General features: G+C 40.0%; 1 protein-coding gene across 2 annotated transcripts in view; it reads left to right on the forward strand.

Annotated features, from left to right (window-relative positions):
- DCHS2 (dachsous cadherin-related 2) overlaps window positions 1-23,296 on the forward strand; it is a 384,441-nt gene that overhangs the window by 223,891 nt on the left and 137,254 nt on the right. For both annotated transcript variants that reach the window (XM_049905372.1, XM_049905373.1), the window contains exon 3: window positions 2,564-2,795. In XM_049905372.1, coding sequence (XP_049761329.1) covers window positions 2,564-2,795 — 232 coding nt within the window. The remainder of the gene's footprint in view (window positions 1-2,563; window positions 2,796-23,296) is intronic.

The following is a 23,296-nucleotide window of genomic DNA, read 5'->3' on the forward strand; positions in this document are numbered from 1 at the left end:
ACACAGACTGGGTGGAACTGCCACTGTTTTTATTGCAAACATAGTTAGCCCCCATCTGTCTTACTGTGATTTGTAACTGGCAGAGTCTTGGCACTTTTATCCAACTTTGTTGTCATAGTTGCCCTCGAGCTGGCTCCAACTCATGCAACCTTATGTATAACAGAACAAAACATTTCCCAGTCCTGGCTAGAGGACTGGGAAGTATTGCCATTTTTGAGTTCATTGTTGTGGCTTTTGTGTAGTGCTTTCCAACCTAATGACTCATCTTCCAGCACTGACCATACTCATGTATTTGAACAGACACTGTCGTGATCCACATGATTTTCATGGACCGATTTTCAGAATATGTCTCCAGCCTTTCTGCCTCATCTGTCTTAGTCTGGAAGCTCTGCTGAAACCCACCTACCATGGTTGACGCTGCTAGTATTTGAAGTACTAGTGGTGTAGCTTCTAGCATCATGGCAATGCACAAGCCACCGCAGTATGACAGACTGACCCGAGGGGTGGTAATTAATTCAACTTAGAATATGGAAAATTGCACTGTTATTAAAGAAGTATTTCCCAATTCTTTTTTAGCCACCAAAGCCTGGGTACATGCAGTCTCAGAGGATAAAAGCTATTTTCCGGCTCAATGTTAACCTCGCCCCTGGCGGTACTCTCTCTCGCCCTCCCTCACCCCTCCGCTTCCCCCACGTCCGCTCAGAGCAGCCCGTCTGCGGCCTCTCGCCAAGCCCTCTCCTTCTTGGTACTTCTTTTTCCTCTTTGCTCCGTCTCCTGCCACATTAAAAGAAAAAAAGGAGGGAGGAGGATAAGCGAGTGAGAAAAGGCAGGCTGTTGTGACTTACCAGGGACTTTTGTCAAAGATGAAAGTGTCAGAATGTACCAGAAAGAAGTGGAAAACTGTGCTCTAAAGTAGGAACATATGCTCTACTTGAGAAAAATAAAAACTGCAGAGGATTCTTTTCTGTTGGTTTATTCTTCTTCATTCTTGTTTTCAGATGGAGGTAACAGTACCAACAGAATGAGGTCCACTTCTCACCACCTTATACATTATGTTACTTTTCTGAAACTTAATATTCAGAATTCTAAAACAAATTTGGTCCTAAGTATTTAGGATAAGTACTTTCCCTGGTAAGGGGCCCTGGTGGCACAACAGTTAAGTCCTCGGGCACTAACCAAAAGGACTGTGATTTGAACCTACCAGCGGCTCCACAGGAGAAAAGACCTGGTGATCTGCTCCCATAAAGATTATAGCCTAGGAAACCCAAGGGGGCAGTTCTGCTCTGTCATACAGGGTTGTTATGAGTCTGAATCAACTTGACAGCACACAAAAATGACAACAACCTTCCCTGGTGGTGCAATGGTTAAGCACTTGGCTGCTAACCGAAATGTTGTGGGTTTGAATCCACCCAGCTACTCCCTGGGAGAAAAACCTGGCGATATGCTCCTGTGAAGATTACAGCCTAGAAAACCCTATGAGGCAGTTCTACTCGGTCACATGGGGTCACTGTGTTGAAAATCGTCTCAACAGTACCCAACAACATCAACACCTTCACTCCTTATCCAGGCAGCCATCCACTCCAGGCCTGATTATTGTAATAGTCTCCTAACTGCTCTCCCTCCTTCATGCTTGCCGCCTGTCAGTCAGCAGCGAGAGTGACGCTGTTAAAATCCGAGTTGAATCAAGCTGCTCCTCTACTTAAAACCCCCCAATGGGCTTCCCATCTCAGCAAGAGCCATGGTGCTCACAGAGGCCCTCAGAGTCTACATGGCCTCCCTCCACCTGCCCCCACTGAATTCAGTCCCCTCCTCTGCTCCCTTGCTGTTCCCTGAACAGACCAGGCACACTCCTGCTCAGGGACTTTGTGCTTGCTTTCCCTCTGCTGTGCTTTTCCTCCAGATAACTGAAGTCTAGCTGCCTCCTGTAGGTCGGGCTTTATTCAAATGGTACCTTCTCCAAGAGGCCTTCAGGAGTTCCTGGGTGGTGCATATAGTTAAATCGCTTGGCTGCTTACTGAAAGCTTGGAGATTCGAGTCCACCCAGAGTGCCTTGGAATAAAACCCTGGCGATCTACTTTCAAAAAATCAGCGATTGAAAATGCTATGGAGCACAGCTCTATTCGGACATACATGGGGCCACCATGAGTCAGAGTCGTCTCCATGCTCCATGGCGACTTAAATTGCATCCGCCTCCAATTCTCCCTATACCCTTTTCTTTAGCACTTACCAACATTCAGTTAAACATTACCTTGAAGGTGAAAGTGAGTTTTTTTTTTTTTTTTTTTTTTAAATCGGGTCAACTTCCCTTGAACATCCTTGGCCTCAACTCTGAAGTTATTACCTTCTAGGAGCTTTAAGTGGGTAATCTCATTAATGTTTAAAACTCAGGGCTGGAGCATAGATACCATGCTATTACTCATCAACTTATCTCTAGGCTAAAAGTAAAATGAATATACATATATTTTTATTGCTTCAAAAGTCTGTTCTAGGATCCTTGCCAGTTATTCCATATCCCAGCGTTCAGGAGAGATTCATTTGTAATCACTGCTCATTCCCCCCACAGGGTGGGCTAAGCGCCCAAGCTTTTGTTCGTGTGGAACTGGAGGACATGAATGATAATCGACCTGTGTTTAACCCCTCAACCTACGTGACCAGCATCAGTGGTCAGACCCAGCCAGGCACTGAGATCATCAGTACTCTTGCCACCGACAAGGATTCTGGGGTATATGGAACAGTGGCTTATGAGCTCGTCCCCGGAGACCTGTCATCCCTTTTTACCATTGACTCCACAACAGGTATGTCATCTTGAAAAAAATTGCCTCTGAAATTAATAGATTCTGCTTAACAGCCAGAAAATGAGAAAAAGTGATCTTTCCAGTAGCTGGGGTATAGTGCAGTTCTTGCTTCAACTCCCAGAAGGCAACCAGGTATCTTGGAAAGGGCCAGGGCTTTGTAGGGAGGCAGACCTGAGGTCTGAGTGCCCGCTTTGTCTCCTGCTGGGCGGGTGAGCTTTATTGGCCTCAGTTTCCTTGCCTTTAAAGTAGGCGTAATAATACCTACATTCAAAGTTTTTGTGAGGATAAAGCTCAATAAACTACAGAGAATAGTTTGCTAATAGTATTTATCTTGCAAGTGTTCATTTCCCTCCATTTAAACGATCGTGTCATCTAAGGATGACAGCATCATTTCAATGTCTTAATAGATCATATTAATGCAAAGAGCATCAGCCCTTTTCTTGTAGGTCTGGTACGTTCTTAGCCTCTCTGAGCCTTAGTTTCCTTGTTTTTAAATGATACCAAAAGCCCCTTTCAGTTCTCCAGAATAGTAATTGTCTATCTGCCAAAGAAGCCCGGTGGGCAAACCGAGAGTCTTTTAGAAATAATATTTTTAAGAGGTTAACTTCTCCTTCCTGTTGGTTTATTGTTAATATTGTGTGAAATACTTGGTTACAAGAAAATATAAAACCTCAAATTTATAATATTATATTACTGTACTTTTGATGTACTTAGAGATATTAAGTATATCAAGTATATCAGACAAGGTATCTTGCCTGAAAATGAGGCTGCAAGAAAAGTTAGAAAAAAGAAATAGAATTTTCGATTTGCATTTCTTCTTAAATCACCTAATCTGAGCAATAGGTGGACCGTATTTCTATTGTGATGGTGATGGCAATGCATTACCTTTGGCCTGCTACTATTCTAGGCTTTTCTGTGTATTGTCTTATTGAGTCTTCACAACATCCTTTGCAGTGATTATATTCATTACAGACAAACAAGAATTTACACAGAGAATGTCGTCTATCATGTTAGTTGGTTTTTTCTCACAGCTGGGATAGGTAGGGAATCGCAGCTCTGGCCTGGAAAGTGTGCTTCATCTGGCGTATGTGATGGGCCAGGGGATTAATTGTTTACACTGCAGTCTTTAGAAGGCAAAACTTTCCTTGCTCAAAACAATGCACTGAGGCGTTCCCTTTTAACATTTCAAAGATCAGGAAAGACTTTTTAAGGAAGTTAGTCTGCTTATCTTGGCTTTCTCAAAATTCATCTTAGCCAAAGGCCTTAGCTGCCAGCATTGCCTAAAAAATATAGGTCAGCAATAATCAGGGCATGGAATCTCAAAGCATCTAGCAGATTGTTTTTAAAAGACAGCAACATACTTGTCATCCATTTTCCTCTGTAGGATTTTGAAGAATGAGCTGTTCTGTATCCTGTTTTCAGAATAGATCTCGGCTGCTACGGTCAGCCACATGGTTCCATTCCTGGCACAGGGTATAAGCCAAATGCCATTGTGAATCGTGGAGAACACTCTCTGTGGGTCATTACCTAGGGAAGTATCATGGTCATTTTTCCTTAAAGCAGAGACCAGGTTTGTAATGGAATTAGCCTCAGGTGATCACTGTTGGCTCTTTTGAAGCTGGTCCGTTTAGGCTGAAGACATTTCTCAGTCCAACATTGCTTGGAATGTGGTTGTACTTAATCACAACTCTTGAGAAATGCATGAGGCTTGGTAATGTTTTATTCTAACCTTTAGAAGAAAATTAAGCAGTATCACCAGTGACTATGAGGAAAAAAAAAAAGTTGTCTAATAAATAGGCAGTCTCCAGTGTGAGCAGCTGAGTTCCAGAAGTTCATCTCTTGGTTCTCTAGAGCTCAGAACACATTTATAGGTCTCTGGGTGGTGTAAAGTTTGCGGTGGACTGCTAACCTTAAGGTTGGTGATTCAAACCCACATAGTGATGCCACAGAAAAAGGTCTGCCACCAAACACTCTATGGCATGCAGCTCTACTCTGAAACGTGGGGCTACCATGAGTCGGAATCGACTTGACTTCTACAATGGGTAATATTATACGTAGTAAAAACAAACCCACTGCCGTCAAGTTGATTTTAACTCATAGCGACCTCATAGGGTTTCCAAGGCTGTAAATCTCTATAGAAGCAGACGGCCATATCTTTCTCTTTCTGAGCCACTGATGGTTCGAACTGGTGACCTTTCGGTTAGCAGTCGATCACTGTGCCAACAGGGCTCAGACACACTATTTTTTAAGTGTATGTACTTTGTGTTATAGCCTCATATTTTCCTGAAGGCAAGAGATTTTTCATTGGTCTATTTGTGCCATAACCAAGACTCATGCATTAAGAACAGAGCTTTTTGATTTATTATGTACAACGGGTAGTATTGTACAAGAGAGAATTCCAGGCCATGCATACAAACAGATTTAAATGAAGATATTCTCAAGTAATAAGGCAAGGAGCAGTACACAGATATTGTTTTCTTTTTCTCAATCTGTTTTTGTTGTTGTTATTGTTATAACTTATTTAAAGCTGGGTTTTCTTGCTTCCACTGTAAGGCCTGTCTTGACAGAGACTGCCAGTATAAACACAGTCTCAAGAAACTACCTCTATCAATAAATATTTGTGGGAAAATGAGTAAATAACATGTAGAAATAATTGAAAAGTGATTTCAATCCTTACCACAGCATCTTAAGAAATTGCAAAGAGGTTTCCTTGGTAATCCAGAGCAAAACTCCATTTTAAATCCTCTTTTCCCATCACAGCATGGCAGGTGACTCCATGACCTATCTCACTTTTCCTCAGACTCTCTCCAGCTTACCTGAACTGTCACTTTTCTTTTTTTCACCTTCTTTTGCCTCTGCATTTATTCTTTTCTCTTCTGTAGTAACTCCCTGCCCTATACCATGTGAATTCGTCAAGTCAGTCTCAGCACCTGTAAATTACCCCCCTCACTTTTTAACCCTGGTGGCTCAGTGGTTAAAGTGCCGCTGCTAACCAAAAGGTCAGCAGTTCAAGCCCACCAGCCACTCTGAGGAAGAAAGATGTGGCAATTTGTTCCCGTAAAATTACAGCCTTGAAACCCCTATGGAGCAGTTTTGCTCTGTCCTATAGGGTCTCTATGAGTCGGAATCAACTCAGTGGCAGTGGGTTTGGGTTGGTTTCTTACTTAGGTAGGTTAAAGAAAAATATAGCTATATAGTATTAGGATATGATAGTATTGATGATTAATGAGAAAATTATACATTGTCACTTCTTCCTGAGTTACCCAAAAATTCTTTCTGAGATTTCCATTCATTTGTTCACTGGTTCATTCACCCATTCATTTTAATGCCTCTGATACCAGACATGGAGCCCTCGTAGCACAGTAGTTAAGAATTCGGCCACAAACTGAAAGGTCGGCAGTTTGAATCTACCAGTCGTTCCTTGGAAACCCTATGGGGCAGTTCTGCTCTGTTCTGTAAGGTTCCTACTGGGCAGAATCAACTCGATGGCAACAAGTTTGGGTTTTTCAGGTTATACCAGACATACTATTTTATAAGCTTATATACCTTATGTTTTAGGATCATGCTTCCATGAAGACAAGAGATTTTTCCATTGGTCTATTTGTGCCACAGCCAAGACTCATGGATTAAAAATAGAGCTTTTAGACTTATTGTATTCATCTGGTAGGAAAAATGTTTGGGATAAAACTGGAAGGGGTGTGGCAATGTCATGGTTGTTTTCTCTTGTGGGTTTATCTTCTTGTTCTGTTTCTGGTTTTCTAAGTTTGTTGTTGGTTCAAAGAACATTTTTGTGAAATGTGTGTAGGCACCGGGAGAGAGATACTGACTTCAGCCTCCGTTTCTCCTATTCTCAGTTAGCTAGGTCCCTTTGATGTGGGCTTGAGGCAGGCCACAATGTTTTGAGTTTTAAAAAGAGGAAACACAAGAGGCACATTTATTAATAGCTCTTTTCCATGGATTTCTAGTCTCATTTTTTGAATTATATGTAATTTTTTCTTCATTGTTTGAAGTGTTTTCTTTAGTAGCATGAAAAGAGCAGTCGTTTAGCTTTTGTGTTTGTCCTGTTTATTTAGTAATTTTACACCGAAAGAAACTTCTAATTCAGGGAAGTTCAGGGTGACAGCTGGGTTTTAAGCACTTGTGCTGGCCACTTACTACCCCCCAACCACACCTTTCACTAGGACTAACTTTGGTTAAATTCTTGTGGTTTCCTTATTTTTATAGAATTTAATGATATAAAGAAAACTCAGTACAGTTTCTAAAAAAAAGAATAGCTTATCTATTCAGGGCAGAAAAGGGACACAAGTTTATCCATTTGATAAACATTCAGTGCCTGTTACGTACTAGGTACTGTTTTAGGTACTTGGGGCTGTCAATAAATGAAGCAGAAAAAAAGCCCTGCTGTCATAAACTTAGGATGCTTGGCTTATTGACTATTCTTTGTTTATTTGTGATATACACAAAATCCTAGTTGCTACAGAAAAACAAGTAATTTAAAAAGGATAACCTGAATGAGTCAAACTGCCAGACAAGGGGAGCTGTGCCTCTGTGTTTAGCTGTAATCATTTGTGTGTAGGGTATGTGGATTTTAACATGGAGCCCTGGTGGTGCACTGGTTAAGAGCTTGGCTGCTAACCGAAAGGTTGGCAGTTGGAATCCCCCAGCCGCTCCTTGGAAACCCTATGAGGGCAGTTCTACTCTATCCTATAGGGTCACTACGAGTCGGAATTGATTCAACACCAATGCGTTTGGCTTTGGGTTTTTTTTTTTTTTTTAATAGGTCATGTAGCACAGACACTTTTTCTTCAATTTAAGGGCAGATTCTTTTCTAATGTTAGTTAAATGCTTTAGGTTTCGTCCTATGCAGTGATGGTTACAATTCTTCATGATTTCCACTTACCTGGAAATGTATTAAAAAAAAAAAAATTAGCTATACGTTAATACTGTTTCATAAGGATGTGAGCCTGCTCACACCAAATAAATGAAGACCACCTTTATTTATAAGACAGAAGACTAAAATGAATCATGAGCACCTAATCAGTACATGTCACTTTCATAAGAAACAAACGAAAAATACTAGAGAATTATCTCATTAGCCTTTCCAGTATAAGATCAGCTAGTCTTAAAGATGGGAGGAACTTTACAAATCTGCTCCCTCATTTAGTGCAGGAGGAAATTGAGGCTGAAATGGATTTGGTGGTAAATGGCAGAATTGAACTTGAACCCCACCTCCAAATTCCTAGACCTGTGGTCTTTTTCTGTACTGCCGTGTTTTAGATAATAATACTTTTCAAAGTTTTTTTCATGTAGTGGCTACTTGAGCCTTACGTTTTTATGTACGTATGTATATTTTTATGTCCATCCGCAAATTAAGAGACTGAGACCCTAAGTGTCTTAGTGATTTGGTCAAGAACTTAGTGTGAACCTGAGACTTGAATTTACTTCTTGGACTTTCATTTCAAGACTCTTCATTATTTTAAAATGGACATTATTTTAACTAATGACAACCTAAGATAAATACAGGTTCTACTGAGTCAACTAAATGTGGTAGAAAAACTTTCTCTTTTTTACTTCTACATAAGCCTGTTTGAAATACCAAGTTATCTGTTGATTTATCTACTTTTTTTCAGTTAAATAAATAGAATTTAGTGGAATTTTACAAAAACAGTACATTTCTCTTAAGAATTTTTTTAGTTGTCAGTATGAGATAGGATTTTGGAATCCATTCTAGTCATCTCAGTCACTGAAACTTAGGTACCAAGATTTGTGAGTAAAATAAATAGCATAAGGGGAATAAGTTTCTATATTCCTACAAACTGAATACAGAGAAATTTCATAAATAATATATAACCAAAGAGAAATGGATATTGATAGCCCATAGTTTTTGGTCTGCTTCTGTCCTGGAGAACAAACACATTTATAGACGCTATGATTGGTGCAGACCGTGATACAGTGCTTGTTTTTATTCTTCTTAACTACGCAGTAGCTTATAGTTTTAGTAAGGACCTACAGATTGTTTTCTAACCATGAATTACAATCTTGGTTAAGAGTATCTCACTTTTTCCAGAAGATTTGATTCTGAAAGTTAGTATTTCTTAACTAGCAGGAGAACATGATAATATATCTATTTTAGATTTTAATTAAGAGAAGGCCTTTGTCTTTTTTTTTTTTTAACTATCAAATAGTAAAAAAATTGCCCCAGCAATTTCCTCTCTCTGAATAAAAATTGACAAGATGAAGAGCATAGGCAAATATTATTGCACATTACAGGCAGTATATATAAATCCAAGCCCTCAGTCACTGAAACATAAAATGACATGTGCTCCTTAAATGAATCAGTGTCTATTTTTTAAAGTTAAAGTTGGTCCCCTGCGCTAGTGGCAAATGATAATTTGCAAGTGTGATAAAAAAGGAGAGCTCAATAATTTAGTCACTGTACTTTTAAGTTTAAAGATACAGTGTTATTAATTATAAGCTGATAAGTAGATGAGCAAAAAGAGCTATTTGTTTTATTATTTATTTTACATATGTAAAGATACATTTTAATCTATATATATGTGTAGCAAATATATGTACAATACAGCTATATGTTTTCTTGCCTTTTAACCCTTAATAGACAACTCTTTTTATTTAAGAATATTAGATTCAAGTACGTAAGTTTTCTAGCTCCTCTTTATAGTCAGATGTTGCAAAAAAAAGTGAATGTTTTTAAAACATTCAGTGTAAAAAACCAAAAAACAAAACCCGTTGCTGTTGAGTGGACTCCAACTCATAGTGACCCCATAGAATGGAGTAGAACTGCCCCCATAGGGTTCCCAGGGAGTGGCCAGTGGAATTGAACTGCAGACCTTTTGGTTAGTAACCAAGCTCTTAACCACTGTGCCACCAGGGCTCTGTATATACATATATGTACATACACACACACGTATATATGCGTACTTATAAAACGAAAACAAACTTGTTGCTGTCAAGTTAATTCTAACTCATGATGAGCCATGTGTGGCCGAGTAGAACTGGACTCCTCAGGGTGTTCGAGGGCTGTGGTCTTTTGGAAGTAGGCCACCCGGACTTTCTTCCAAGGTGCCTCTTGGTGGACTCAAACCTCCAGCCTTCCAGTTAGCAGCTGAGCGCTTAACCGTTTGCATCACCCAGGCATTCCAGTATATAGAAGGACAGGCTTTATCCTAATACTCCCTTCTAAGTGGTGTGTATTTCGTCAAAGAAATTACCAACAATTTCCTGATTTCTAGTAGAAATTGTTTTACTACACAAAATTGTCTTTTGAGGTGAACAAAGTAGTTACTGGCTCCAAGGAGGCCTAGTATAATATATGTAGGCATAAAATTGATGCTTGTTCAAACATAAAAAAGCAAGTCTGATCGTTTTGTTACCCTGCTTAAATCTTTCAATGACTCCCTTGGCTGTTTGGCTAAAGACCGAAATCATTGTTATGGTCTACCTGGCGCTTCACGGCCTGCCCTTGCCTCCTTCTATAGCCTCAGCTCTGATAACGCTTCTCTTTAATCTCTGTACTCATTCCTTACACCAACCTTTTTCTGTTTGTTTCCTTGAACCTACCCTACTTCCCTTCATAGGGCATTGCACGTGTTTTTCCTTCTGTTTAGAACATTCTATTGCTCCGTCTCCTCTCCCGTCTCCATCCCCGTATCTTCACCTAGTTACTGGTCTACTCATCCTTTAGATTTCAATTATAGGTCACCTTTTCATGGAGTCAGTGAGGAGCTGGCTTTATATTCTGTTGCAGCTTCTCTTCATAGCTCTTCTCACTGACTATAACTACACAGTCTATGATTACGTGATTAATGTTTGTGCCCCACGGACACTCTGTGTCCTGTTCCCTGTTGCCTTCTCAGTCACTAGCGCAGTTCCTGGCACACAGTAGATGCACGATAAAAGATTGCTAAGTAAATAAGGAAAGAATGAGGTGGAGTTCTGGCCCAAGAAAGCTCATAATCTACCTGGGTAGACAACAATAATACATAAAGAACAAAGCGAAAGAGTTAATAATTACATTTCCAAACTCAAAATACCGTAAGTGTGGGCACACACAGCCGTGCAGAGTTATTCACCAGGAGAAGATCAGTTGTCTGGCTCCTAAGAGGCTTCACGAGGTGGTATTCCATATATAATTATCTTATCATGGAAGCTCATTCAATTTATATATGAAACTGAATACCAATTACCAGATTATAGTAAAAAAACACAATTATCACAGGAACTTAATTCTTGTGGTTTCATGTTACAATGTGATAGATTGCTTTTGTGTGGCCTTTCTCACCATGGTATTGTAACTGCCACCCAAGTGATGGGGTGGGATTGTGCAAATAGGATAATTGTGGCCTGCAAAGGGGATTGGTCCATTTTGCCATCCTGCTGGGTTTGAAAAGAGCCATCCCAGAGGTAGGAAAGAGAAGATCCCACCACCAACAAGGAAGAATAGCCAGGAGTGGAGAGGCAACATTTGGACCTGGAACCAAGAGACAGAGAGAGAAAGCGAGAACTCAACATGCAGTGGCAGAGAAACGAAGGCAGGAGATGACAGGAGATGGCATGATGGGCTCCCCAGCCCACGGATTGCAAAATCTGAGTGCCTTTGGGCTGAGGCTTACTGGCAGAGTGGGGTGTCTCTGAGCACTTATTGGCAGTGCCAGAAGAGCTTTGTAACCATTGCCTGGGCAGGGCAAAGGCCAAGGGGCCAGAGAGAGGGATGCCTTTGAGTACAGCTGGGAAGAGGCTGTCCTGATGGAAGAGCCGTCCTGAGTGTTCCTGAGCCTGAATTGTATAACCTGTTACTTCCCTAGTAAACCCTGTGACTGTGAGTACTGTCTGTGAGTTCTCTGTGACCATTACAATGAATTATGGAACCCAGCAGAGAAGTAGAGAGTGCTGTGGGAGGGACAGTTGGTGTCAGAATTGGTAAAGATGGCGGAGAGAGGAGGCATGTCTGACCTCTGCCTCATAGGAATCAGCCTAGGGCTGTTGATCTTGATTCTCCTTCTGACTTGTGAAGAGAGAAGTCAGACTCTGTCCCCACACCATTTTTTTTTTTTTTTTTTTTTTTTGCACATGTCTAGCCCATTTCTCCCTCTAGACACACCATGGAAAATACAAATCGGATTTGGAGAAGTTTATCAATGAGTATTGATTTTTAAAAACGGGAATGAGATAATGTTTAGTGTCATCAGGTTAAAGTGCCCTGATGGACCTTTCACAACATAAAGGTGTCTTGCCACTAGAACAAGAATATTAAAGTCTATTGACTTACAACCCTCTGCATCACTCTTTTTTTTTTTGTGGAAATAATGGAAGCCTGTTTGCTAAGGATCTCTCTGCCTTAACTTTCATGGCGTGGACCAGTATAGGTGTGCTAATATTTTTTCTACTTCTCCTGGGCTCAAATTAAGTTAGCACGTTTTTGTAAAAAAAAGATACCTTCAGATATTTACTTGCCTATACTCAAGTTTGCAGGCCATATAGTTACTCTGTTGTTAAGGTGACATTGTATGTGTCTTCCACGAAAAAGAAACCTTAAGGGCAAAATCCATGTATTGATGCCAGTAATGCCTGCAGAGAGTACAGGGTTTTAGGAGAGAGCCTTGTAAAATCTACAGCAGTCAGGGAAGAGCTCATGGGACAGGTGAAGCTTGAGCTGGACCAGACAGGATAGCTTGGATTTGGCTAGGCAAGAACGAGATGAATACATAGTGATTCAGGAAAAGTGAGCAACATAAATGAAGATGTGGAGATGGAAATTAGTAAGCATTTGTAACAAGATATTAAAGTTTGAATTTGGGGTGAGGCACTGAGATACATAGCCTAGTCTGCATTCCACAGGGATACTAGATTTAATGCAGGTTTGCAAAGAAAATTCCTGAAAACCAGTTTTATTATTCTTCTGAACTTTACCAACTGTGTCAAAGGTATACCCATTGCCATCAAGCTGTTTCCAACTCATAACAACCCTATAAGATAGAGTAGAACTGCCCCATAGGGTTTCCAAAGAGTGGCTGGTGAATTCAAACTGCCGACTTTTTGGTTAGCACCCATAGTTCTTAACCCCTGCACCACCAGGGCTCAGTCAAAAGACTAAAAGGTTGACAAAATGGAGAGAAAAGCATTGATGATTTGGAGAGAGATGTTATTGAGTTACAGGTTCCCTCCAGCCCCCCAGTGTGTGTGGTACCTATACCACTTACACCTTACCTTAAAAGAAAGAGGATTTAACAGGACTACTCAGAGCATGCTGTGTTCCCTGAAGTTTGGGGATAACTGTAGACTTAGGTCTGACTCCCACCTGAGAAATCTAAAGGGGGGAATGACTGATGGCAGAATAAAGGAGAAGTTTCTGAGGTGGAAACAAATTGCACCCCAAGAGTTTGTAGGGCCAAGAATACTTGGTTGTTTTTCAGTTGTGAGGAAGAGTTGGCATGAGTTGTTTTCGGTCCTGTCCAGAAAGGACCAGAGGGAGAAGCTCTCAGGTACTGCCAGCTTTCTAGAAGAGGAGGAAGCAGTAAGCGAATAGCCTGAATAAAGATGTAGTCGCCTTCATTAAGGCCGCTTCAGATTAGAGATTGCCAGGTTAGAATGTGTCTTAGGCTGGGTTCTCTAGGGAAGCAAAACCAATAAAGCATATTAATACATATATATATATAGAAAGAGATTTCTATCAAGGAAAGAGCTAACGCGATTGCAGAGGCTGAAACATCCCAAGTCTGTGAATCAGGTTAGAGGCTTCTCCTGAATCATGTAGCCACAGGGTCTGGCGAACCCAAGATCGGTAGGTCAGAGAGCAAGGCTTTTGCTTACAGGCTGTGAGGGTCAGCGAATCAAGCCAAGAATTTAGTTTAAAATAGTATAGAGTGGTATTGACCTAGGGCACTTGGGCAAAATAAGTCCTAATACTGTCCAGAGGATCCACCTTCATTCCCAGGGTTCAAAGAATTCTCTCAGATAAAGACCCAAGCCCGCAAAAAAAAAAAAAAAAAAAAAAAATCACAAAACACATGAGAAAATATGTTAACATGAGTGAGATCAAGTACCAATATCAGATTTAGACTGGGAAAGACTTCAGAAACTATAAATGGACAAAATGCTCTAGTTAAAAGACAGAAATTAACTGGTACGTCCCATGAAACCATGACCCTAAACCTCCGATCGAGGAACCGAATCCCGTTAGGTGTTTGATTGTACATAAGCAGCCTCAGCAGCTAGCTACTCGTAAATATATCTATCATGCAACTTTTGCCAATTCAGCTTTTTACAGGTGTATAACTTATTGACAGCAATTATAATAATAGGCTGTGCAACCCTACTGTTAAATCTTGTGATTTTTCTATTACCATTAACCCCCTTTTGCCCCCTCCCTCCCACTCCTGATAATGACTAATAAACTTTGGTCTCTGTACATTTGCCTTTTCTTGTCTTTTTATGTAAGCAAGGTCATACAATATTTGTCCTTTTGTGATTGGCTTATTTCACTCAGCACAATGTCTTCAAGCTCCACCCATACTGTAGCATGTATCAAGACTTCATTTCTCTACTGGCTAAGTAGTACTCAGGGTCATGATTTCATGAGAAATCCAGGTAATTGGCCTAATAAAGTACTTAGTGCTTCTGTTCTACCTCCTAGTTTGTTGCATAGTGCTTGGGGTCTTAAAAGCTTGCAAGTGGCCATTCAAGGCACAATTGATCTCTGTTTACCTGGAGCAAGAAAGGAAGGAGGAGAGTCAGGAATAGAAGGAGGAAATATAATGCATGGCTAATTGTCTCCATGAACAACTGCCTTCTTTTCCGTGAGATCAGGAGAACTGGATGGTGCCTGGCTACCATTACTGAACATTTTGATCCAAGATTATGTAGAAGAATCTTGATCAAAAGGGGAAATATGCAGAACAGAATTGCAAATTCTCATGGACTCCAGACTTTCTGGAGCCATGGGGACTGGGTGAACTCCTGAAACTTTTGCCCTGAGATTATCTTTAAACCTTAAACCAAAAATATCCCCTGAAGTCATCTTAAAACCAAGTAACAGTTTAGCTTAACTAGCAAAAAAAGGACTGCCTTGAGCACTATGCTCTTTTAAGAACTATCTATATGGGATCAAATTGACAAGAGCAACTCAAAAGATTAGATAGGAATCTTAGGAGGCAGTGAGTTTATGTTAATGGAGGAGGAACAACTCAGACAAGGAGGGAGAGAATGGTTGCACAACTCAAAGAATGTAATCAATGTCACTAAACTGTACATGTAGAAACTGGTGAATTGGTGTATGTTTTGCTGTGTATATTCTCAACAACAACAAAATAAATAAAATTTCGGGGAAAAAAGACAAAAATTATCAGAATGGATTTCAAAATAAATCCAACCGTATGTTGTTTATAAGAAACACACCTGAAATAAAAGGATATGAACAGGGTGAAAGCAGAAGGATGGCTAACTAGATGCTATCTCCATCCTTGCTCTCCTTGACTCCTATCATTTGTTTGGTACATGATGCCCCCTCACTCTTTGGCTGTTACCTTCGGTTATAGTATAGTTTTCCTTTTGCCTTTTCTAATGAGTCCTCAGATTTCTCCAGTGGCCCTTCCTCCTCCTCAGACGTCTAAGGATCTCTCTAGCTAAATTCTAGGCTTTTTGTTCTGCTCTCTTGAGTGTCTCAAAGAGTATTCCCTGACCACCTGCATCAGAATCACCTTGGCTAATTTCAGGCTCTTACCCAGATATTCTGATTTCTAGATTTGAGGGCTAGTGATTGCATTTTGAACATGCTTTACCAGTAACCTTATAAACTCAAAACACTCCTTTAAAAGCCACATTTTAATGGAGTCCATAGTTGCTTTATCCTACTATCTCTGAATGCCCTTTCACCCGAGTTACAGTTCTATACCTCTTTCTAGGTGGCACTTCCCCCGTGGTGTAAGTCAATTTGGTGTCAACTGGACCATCAATTATCTTAGTTAAGATTAAGAAATCATCTATGATGCAGCCTCTCCTTCATTTATAAATACAATTAATCACCACCTCTGTATTATTTTCTTCTAAAATGTCCTCAAATTAATTCTTTCCATTTTTATTGCTATCTCCTTAGTACAAACCTCATTACTTTACTCCTGGATTACAATAACTAGTTTCCATATTAAAATTTTCTAGTCCTGTAATCCATCTGCCACACTGCTGCAAGGGCAATTATCTTTAAATATAACTTTCACCATGTCATTCTAACGTTCAGACGCTTCTGTCACTCCTTGTTTCCCATAATAGCAACTTTAAACTTCTGTTATGCTTTTAAATTCCTTCATAACCCACCACTCAGTGTAGAGGGGATGGGGGTGGAGGGGGGAGTCCTTACTTGACAGGCACTATCATGATTGTGGTGCAATGATTTCTAATTTTAATGACTGTATTTTTCATTTCTTTAACTTCAGTATGTATAAGATTCCATTTTTTAAAAATCTGCTCACTCATTAAAAAAAATTATCCTTTCTTTAAGCTTTCTATAGCTTCTTTTACATATTATCTATTTCAGACTTTTTTTTTTTTACCACTCATGTGGAATATATATATATATTTTTTTACCACTCATGTGGAATGTTTTGTTATAGTTTATGTTGTGAGTTCATCTTCTGGCAGGGATTTTTTGTCCTGTGGGCATGATGTGAGACTTTGGTTGTTTAAATATTCCTGTAAAGCAGTTTTGGGTTGCTTCTGCCTAAAGGGCCAGAGGCATCACTGGTCTTAGACTGAATTTTAATTTTTATATTTTGGGGGGGCCTTAAAGATCATTGTTCTATGTGAATAATATAGGTTTGGACTCTGAATCCATATATGGCATATATGAACTCTTACGGGACAGGTTTTGTGTTTGCTTATTTTGTTTTTTGCTTTTCCAGACTGCTTATCTAAAGATTTTTATCATACTATTCTATTGTCTTTTTGAGCAAGTTGGAGTTTTTCTAGTGCCTGTTTCACAGAGCGCCCATCCCTTTGAGATCCTGGCCTTAGCAGGAACCTTGGTTTGATGTTAGATCCTATGTTATCAAGGACAGTTTCCTGTCAGGTACCTGTGCTCGCCCCTCCGGCACGGCACCTGCCTGTCAGCCAAATCTCTGCAGCTTCAGCTGGCATGCTTGCTTCTGTGGCCTTCACTTCTCTCTGTTTCTGGCATTTAGAGATTGCTCTTCTTTGTACCTAAGTCAGCTGTGCATTTAAAATGTTTTATGTTGTAAACAGCATTTCTGGGTCATTTTTTGCAAAAAAGCTGCCACATTAGTTCAGTCTGTCAGGTTGTTGATTTGTTTGAATTTTCTTTAAATAGAGAAACTATGGACCTTTTGGAAACCCTGGTGGCATAGCGGTTAAGTGCTACAGCTGCTAACCAAGAGGTTGGCAGTTCAGATCTGCCAGGCGCTCCTTGGAAACTCTATCGGGCAGTTCTACTCTGTCCTATAGGGTCGCTGTGAGTCGGAATCAACTCGACGGCAGTGGGTTTGGTTTGGGTTTTTTTGGGTGGACCATTTGGCGGGGAGAAAGGCCTCTCTTATCCTTCCAGGATCCTAACGTCATACGTCTGTGGAATTGATTTGGATATGAATCGGAATCTAGGTGCCCAAATCTTGTGGTAGACTTTAAGCTGCTGAGTAGAGAAAGCAACTGAGGCAAGGCACTGCCAAAGTGAGGAATCTGTATAGGGCCAGCATTGCCTGGGTTTCATGAAAGAGGCCTGAAAGGAAGCTCTGCACTTACCAGAAAGTGGGGACATTTACAAACCAGACAGCTAAGAACGTTTTTTTCCTGGAGGCCTGATTCTTTTGAAAGGGCGTTAGATTCCACAGCTCCCGCGATTGAAGGGGTGGCTGCTCTTTGGTTCCCAAAAGGCTGAGCTTGGCACAGGGTGAGGATAGAGGACAACGGCTGCTTTTTGTTATCCCAGCTTTATTGCTTTGAAGAAGGATCCACCTCCACTCTGGTAGGCTGGGGCAACTGGGGACCCTCTAAGTAGGATTAGAAATACTTTAAAGTTCATGTCAAAAATAAAAGTTCAGTGTAACAGATAATAACAACTTTTAACTTTGGACAAACTGATTTCTTCACATTTTAGGTGTGTGGGTGGGTGGGTGGGTGGGTGGGCGTATGTGTGTGTGAAGTTAGTTCTATACTCAGGTAAGTTGGAAATACCTAGTCATAGTTAAGACTTAATACTGAATATACCACATACGGCCAGAAGAACAAACAAATCAGTCTTGGAGGAAATATAGCCAGAATGCTTCTTAGAAGCCAAGATAGCAAGATTTTGTCTGGCTTACTTTGGGCTCATCATCAGGAAAGACCAATTGCTAGAAAAAGATGCCGTGTTTTGTACAGTAGAGGGTCAGCGAAAACAAGGGAAACCCTCTGTAAGATGTATTGACACAGCGGCTGCAACGATGGTCTCAAACATACCAACAACTGTGAGGATGGCACAGGACCAGGATTATACCTAAGGCTGCTATAAGTTGGAGCCAACTCAATGGCAACTGACAACAACAACAATTATGATCAAATTCACTCACGAGCATAATTCGTAGAACTAGCAAAAACACCTGGAAGAAGTTGGTACTCTCATTTAGAAGTTAAATATTTTGAAATATAGTTTAAGAAGGCATTCATTCAAGGAGAAACTACTTCCTAATGTGGTATTTTTCAACCAGTTAAACATAAATGATTTATAGTTCTCTATTTTTTTTTATTTTTTTATTTTTAGTGTGTTTATTTTTACCAGCCCAATTTTTTTGTAATTTCTTTTTTTTCTTTACATTTCCATTATTTTTCTGTAATTTGTAAAATGTATTATAGAACAGAGGAGAGCCCTGGTGGCACAATGATTAAGTAATCAGCTGCTAGTCAAAAGGTTGGTGGTTCAAACCCGTCAGCGGCTCCACGGGAGAAAGACCTGGTGATCTGCTCCCGTAAAGATTACAGCCTAGAATACCCTGTGGGGCAGTTCTACTCTGTCACATGGGATCCTCGAGAGTCAAAAATCAACTCGATGGTACCCCACAACAACAAGCCTTTCTCCCTCCTTTATAGAACAATTCCAAACCCATTGCTGTTGAGTCGATTCCTACTTATAGCGACCCCACAGGACAGAATAGAACTGCCCCATAGGGCTTCCAAGGAGCAGTTGGTAGATTCAAACTGCTGACCTTCTGGTTAGCAGCTGTAGCTCTTAACCGCTGCACCGCCAGGGCTCCTTATAGAACAATAGGTATTTGAATATGCTTTCCGGCCCGTAGCACCTCCCAGTTTCACTGACACCTGGCCCTGCACTCAGCTGTTGAGAAGCTGTAGTATAATAACTTACCAACATTCCCAGACAAGACGGCTCTATTTTGGACATACTCTATTGGAGCTATTTAAAAGCCTTTCTCCCACTACCCTTTTTCTTTACTGTTGGCAGTCTTTCACTGATTGATTTTCCCCTCTTTTACTTTGGTCACGCTGTGTTTAATACACTGATTTAAATAAAATTCCCCTGGTATTCAACTTTAAAATGAAAAACAAGCCCATTACAAACGTTAGTTTTTACCCTAAGCTTTTCTCCATTCAAAAGGAGGTGTCCTTACTACAGCATTCATGGTACTGAAAACCTGAACTTGAACCTGAGCTCTCCCTGTGTGCGCTCCTGAAGGCACTGCCAGGAAATGACGTTCTTCCTGAGCATCTGCTTATTTTGCCCTCTCTCTCTTTAACTTGGACACCCAGGTGGTGTAGTGGTTAAGAGCTCAACTGCTAACCAAAAGGTCAGCAGTTTGAATCTACCAGGCATTCCTTGGAAACCCTATGGGGCAGTTCTCTGTCCTGCAGAGTAGTTATAGGGTCACTATGAGTCAGAATTGACTCCATGGCAATGGGTTTGCTTTTTTTGTGTTTCTTGTCTGTCACTTTTTTAAGTCTTATAAGTTTACATTATTTGAATAGATGCCCATTGTACAAAATGCTGATTATTATATATACTTTAAATTTGGCATTTTTCCTAAAGCCTAAATTCTCGTATAATTTTTGAAAACTTGCACTTTTGTAGAGCTCATAATTTTAATGGAAAGCTAATATGTTACTAAATTAAAAATATTAAGAGTGCTTTTGACATTTTCTACCTAAAGTTAAAATAGATTACTTTCTAATAGACCAAACATATGTGATTATATATTCTGTGAACAGAATGAGAGTTTAAAGCAAAATAGTAAGCAGTGGCTGGAAATAAAAATTACAAAACACCATAAGCTTCTATAATCAAAGCAAGTCCTGGGTTTTGCTTACATATCGCTGCCTAACAGTTTGCTGTGCAGTTCTTAAACTGGACATATAGAGTGACTTTAGAAAAAAATAAATGTCTCTGATGTAAAAGAGACCAAGTGGCAAGTATTCGGCATTACTCTTACAGGTGCTCTATCACTTTCAGGTAAGGTATTCCCTCCGTCTTGTGTACTTTGGGACCAACGTACATATGTGACCCAGATCGGCCTCAGAAAGGAGAAAGCTGGCCAAGCGTGGATGTACAATTCCATCCGCAAGTTTCCAAAAACAAACCAGCAAACAAAAACCCAGAGATCTTTGCTAATCATTTTGAATTATGCAGATTCCTTCTTTCTGGAGAAATATTTTCTAATGACTTTTTAAATGTTTCTGGTGTTAGATGTTGAACATATGAACTAAGTTGTTGAACTGATGAAATCTTTTATGCTAGATAATGAAAATCAAAGCAACTCAGGGTTAAATGTCACTGGCATGAGAATAATTGTTTCAAAAAGCTTTTGAACACTTGTCATGTGCCCAATGGTATCCTTTTTTCTTCACACATATCATCCCATATGAGTCCCACAAGGACCTGGTAAGGTCCATCCCATTAGTTTCCTTGTGTTTTAGGTGAAGAAACAGATGACTAGAAGGGGTAGCCAGGCTCCTGTTTATAACAGAAAACCTCAAACAGACAGATTTCGGATTCTAGATAGGGCCAAGACTGTTAGGAGGGAAGCAGAAGGCATTTTTGTCTATTATCATCTCACAGATTTTATTTCTAGAATTAGTGGTGCGTTTTCCCATTTTTACTTTTCTAAAAGTTCAAAATAAAATTAAGTTTCCAGTTTATTATTTAAATGGTATTCATAAACTATCTTCTTTACAAGTTTATTTTCTTGATAGTAATTACAGCAACAGAGTCCCTAGGTGGGGCAAATGGCTAACACACTCAGCTGTTAACTGAAGGTTTGGGGGTTCAAGTTTACCCAGAGGTGCCTTGGAAGAAAGGCCTGGTGACCTGCTTCTGAAAAATCAGTCACTGAAAACCCTATGGAGCACAGTTTTACTCTGACTCACGTGGGGTCACCAGGAGTCAGTGGTCAATTTGATGGCAGCTAACAGCAACAGTGAGTGCTAGACACTATGCTCAGGGATTTGTTTACATATACTATTTAATTTTATCGTCACAGCAGTTTTTCACAGCAAGTGTTATTAGTGCACTTTTGTAGTTAATAAACTGAGACTCAGAGGGCATAGGAAATTGCTCAAGGTCATCCTAGTAATTGATAGAGCCAGGATTTGAACCTGGTTATATCCAACTCCAAGGATCTGAGTCCACACTCTTTTATTATTCCATAAACTCTGAGAAAGAGATTTCTTGCCTTGCTTTTAAGAAGCAGCTACCCATATGGAAAATATCTAAGATGCCAGGTTTATGTAGGAAGTCTGGTTCTGCTAAAATTTAATCAAAATCATTCCCAAGTAAGTCTACCACTGAGAACATAAAATTAGCATTTATAATCAGAAATCTAACATAGATGACATTTGAGGACAAGGATAAAAATTTTCCAAACTTCACTCATTTGTGTGGTCCTGAATTCTGGACGGAGACCAGCATTTTACACATGAGATGGTGATTCTGTGCCCCAGATGTGTCACACTGACTAAACTGGTCACCCAACTGTCACAGAATTGTCTTTAACATACTCTCCAGTCAAGGCTCAAAGAGTCAGATACATACATAGACCTTTTCATCTGCCTGAAAATCGGGTTATTTTTGATGTCTGGTTTTGTGACCCAAACATGGTTGTTGAAATTTATTTTGGTAAATGCTTCAGATCAAGAGGAAAAAAGGAAAGTTTAAAATGAAAAGGTTAAGGTTAAATGTGAAAAAGACTTGTGACGGGTATTAAACCAAACCCAGTGCGGTCGAGTCGATTCCAACTCATAGCGACCCTATAGGATAGAGCAGAACTGCCCCATAGAGTTTCCAAGGAGCATCTGGAGGATTTGAACTGCCAACCCTTTGGTTAGCAGCCATAGCACTTAACCACTATGCCACCAGCGTTTCTGTGACGGGTATTAAGAGCTATAAATTATTTTTCTGTAGCCTTTTACACATAAGCCAGCCTCCCATGGCTCGGGACAGACCAGTGTGGTCTTATGTAGAGGAAGGTCAGTAAATAAATGACTTTTCAGGCTATTCATGGATTCTTCTGTAAACATGAAGGGTTGTATAAATACCTTTCTAGTGACTGTCTGGTGATCAGGTAGAATTCATGAATAATGTAAGGCCCGGACATTACCAAAAACATAAAAGTTAATTTATAGGCTGATGCTCTACATTGTGTGGGATGAAGTTGTTGTGGGGTTTTGTTTTGTTTTTTACCTTTTTAAGTGTAATAAATCAGAAGCTAAAAGAATTCTTTGGTTAGCATCAAAGACTTCAGAAGTGCCACCTCAATACACAGCATCTTTTTAGGGATAATTCATTCTGTTCTATTAGCTATCCTTGCATTAGTACCATGAAGTTTTAATGTAAAAATAATTTTAATACTTGGCCTGGTTATTCTATGACATTACTCTTCTTTTATGTAATTCTCTTGACTAACCTCAAAGCAATGATTTTTTTTTCTCAGATTGGTATGTTTGTTCATTTTTCAATTCATTTAATCAATCATCAACAAATAATTACTGAACACCTTCTATGAGCCTGGAACTGCGCTGGGTCCTGGATGGCCATGGCGAAAAAGACAGACACAGTCCTTGCCTTAAATTGCAGGTCTTAAATTGCAGAGTGGAATGAACAGCAAACAGATGGAATACTTGCAGGTTGTGATGGGTTCTATGAAGGAGCTGAGATAGAGAATAACAAGAAGAACCTACTTTATATAAGATGGCTTAGTGGTTGACTGCAGTTTTGCCTGCTCAGCATCCACACACATATTTGCTTGAACTACCCACATTCCACTTTCAGTCTGTGGGGTTTGGGGGGTGTCATGGATTGAATTGTGTCCCTCCAAAATATCTGTCAACTTGGCTAGGTCATGATTCCCTTGTATGCTTGTATGATTGTCTGCCATTTTGTCATCTGATGTGATTTCCCTATGTGTTACAAATCCTATCACTACCATGCAATAAGATGGATTAAAAAAAAAAAATAGTAGCAGCAGTTATATTGATGAGGTCTACAAGATTAGATAGTG

The sequence above is a fragment of the Elephas maximus genome, chromosome 13 (assembly GCF_024166365.1).
Source record: "Elephas maximus indicus isolate mEleMax1 chromosome 13, mEleMax1 primary haplotype, whole genome shotgun sequence".
NCBI classification, from domain to species: domain Eukaryota; kingdom Metazoa; phylum Chordata; class Mammalia; order Proboscidea; family Elephantidae; genus Elephas; species Elephas maximus.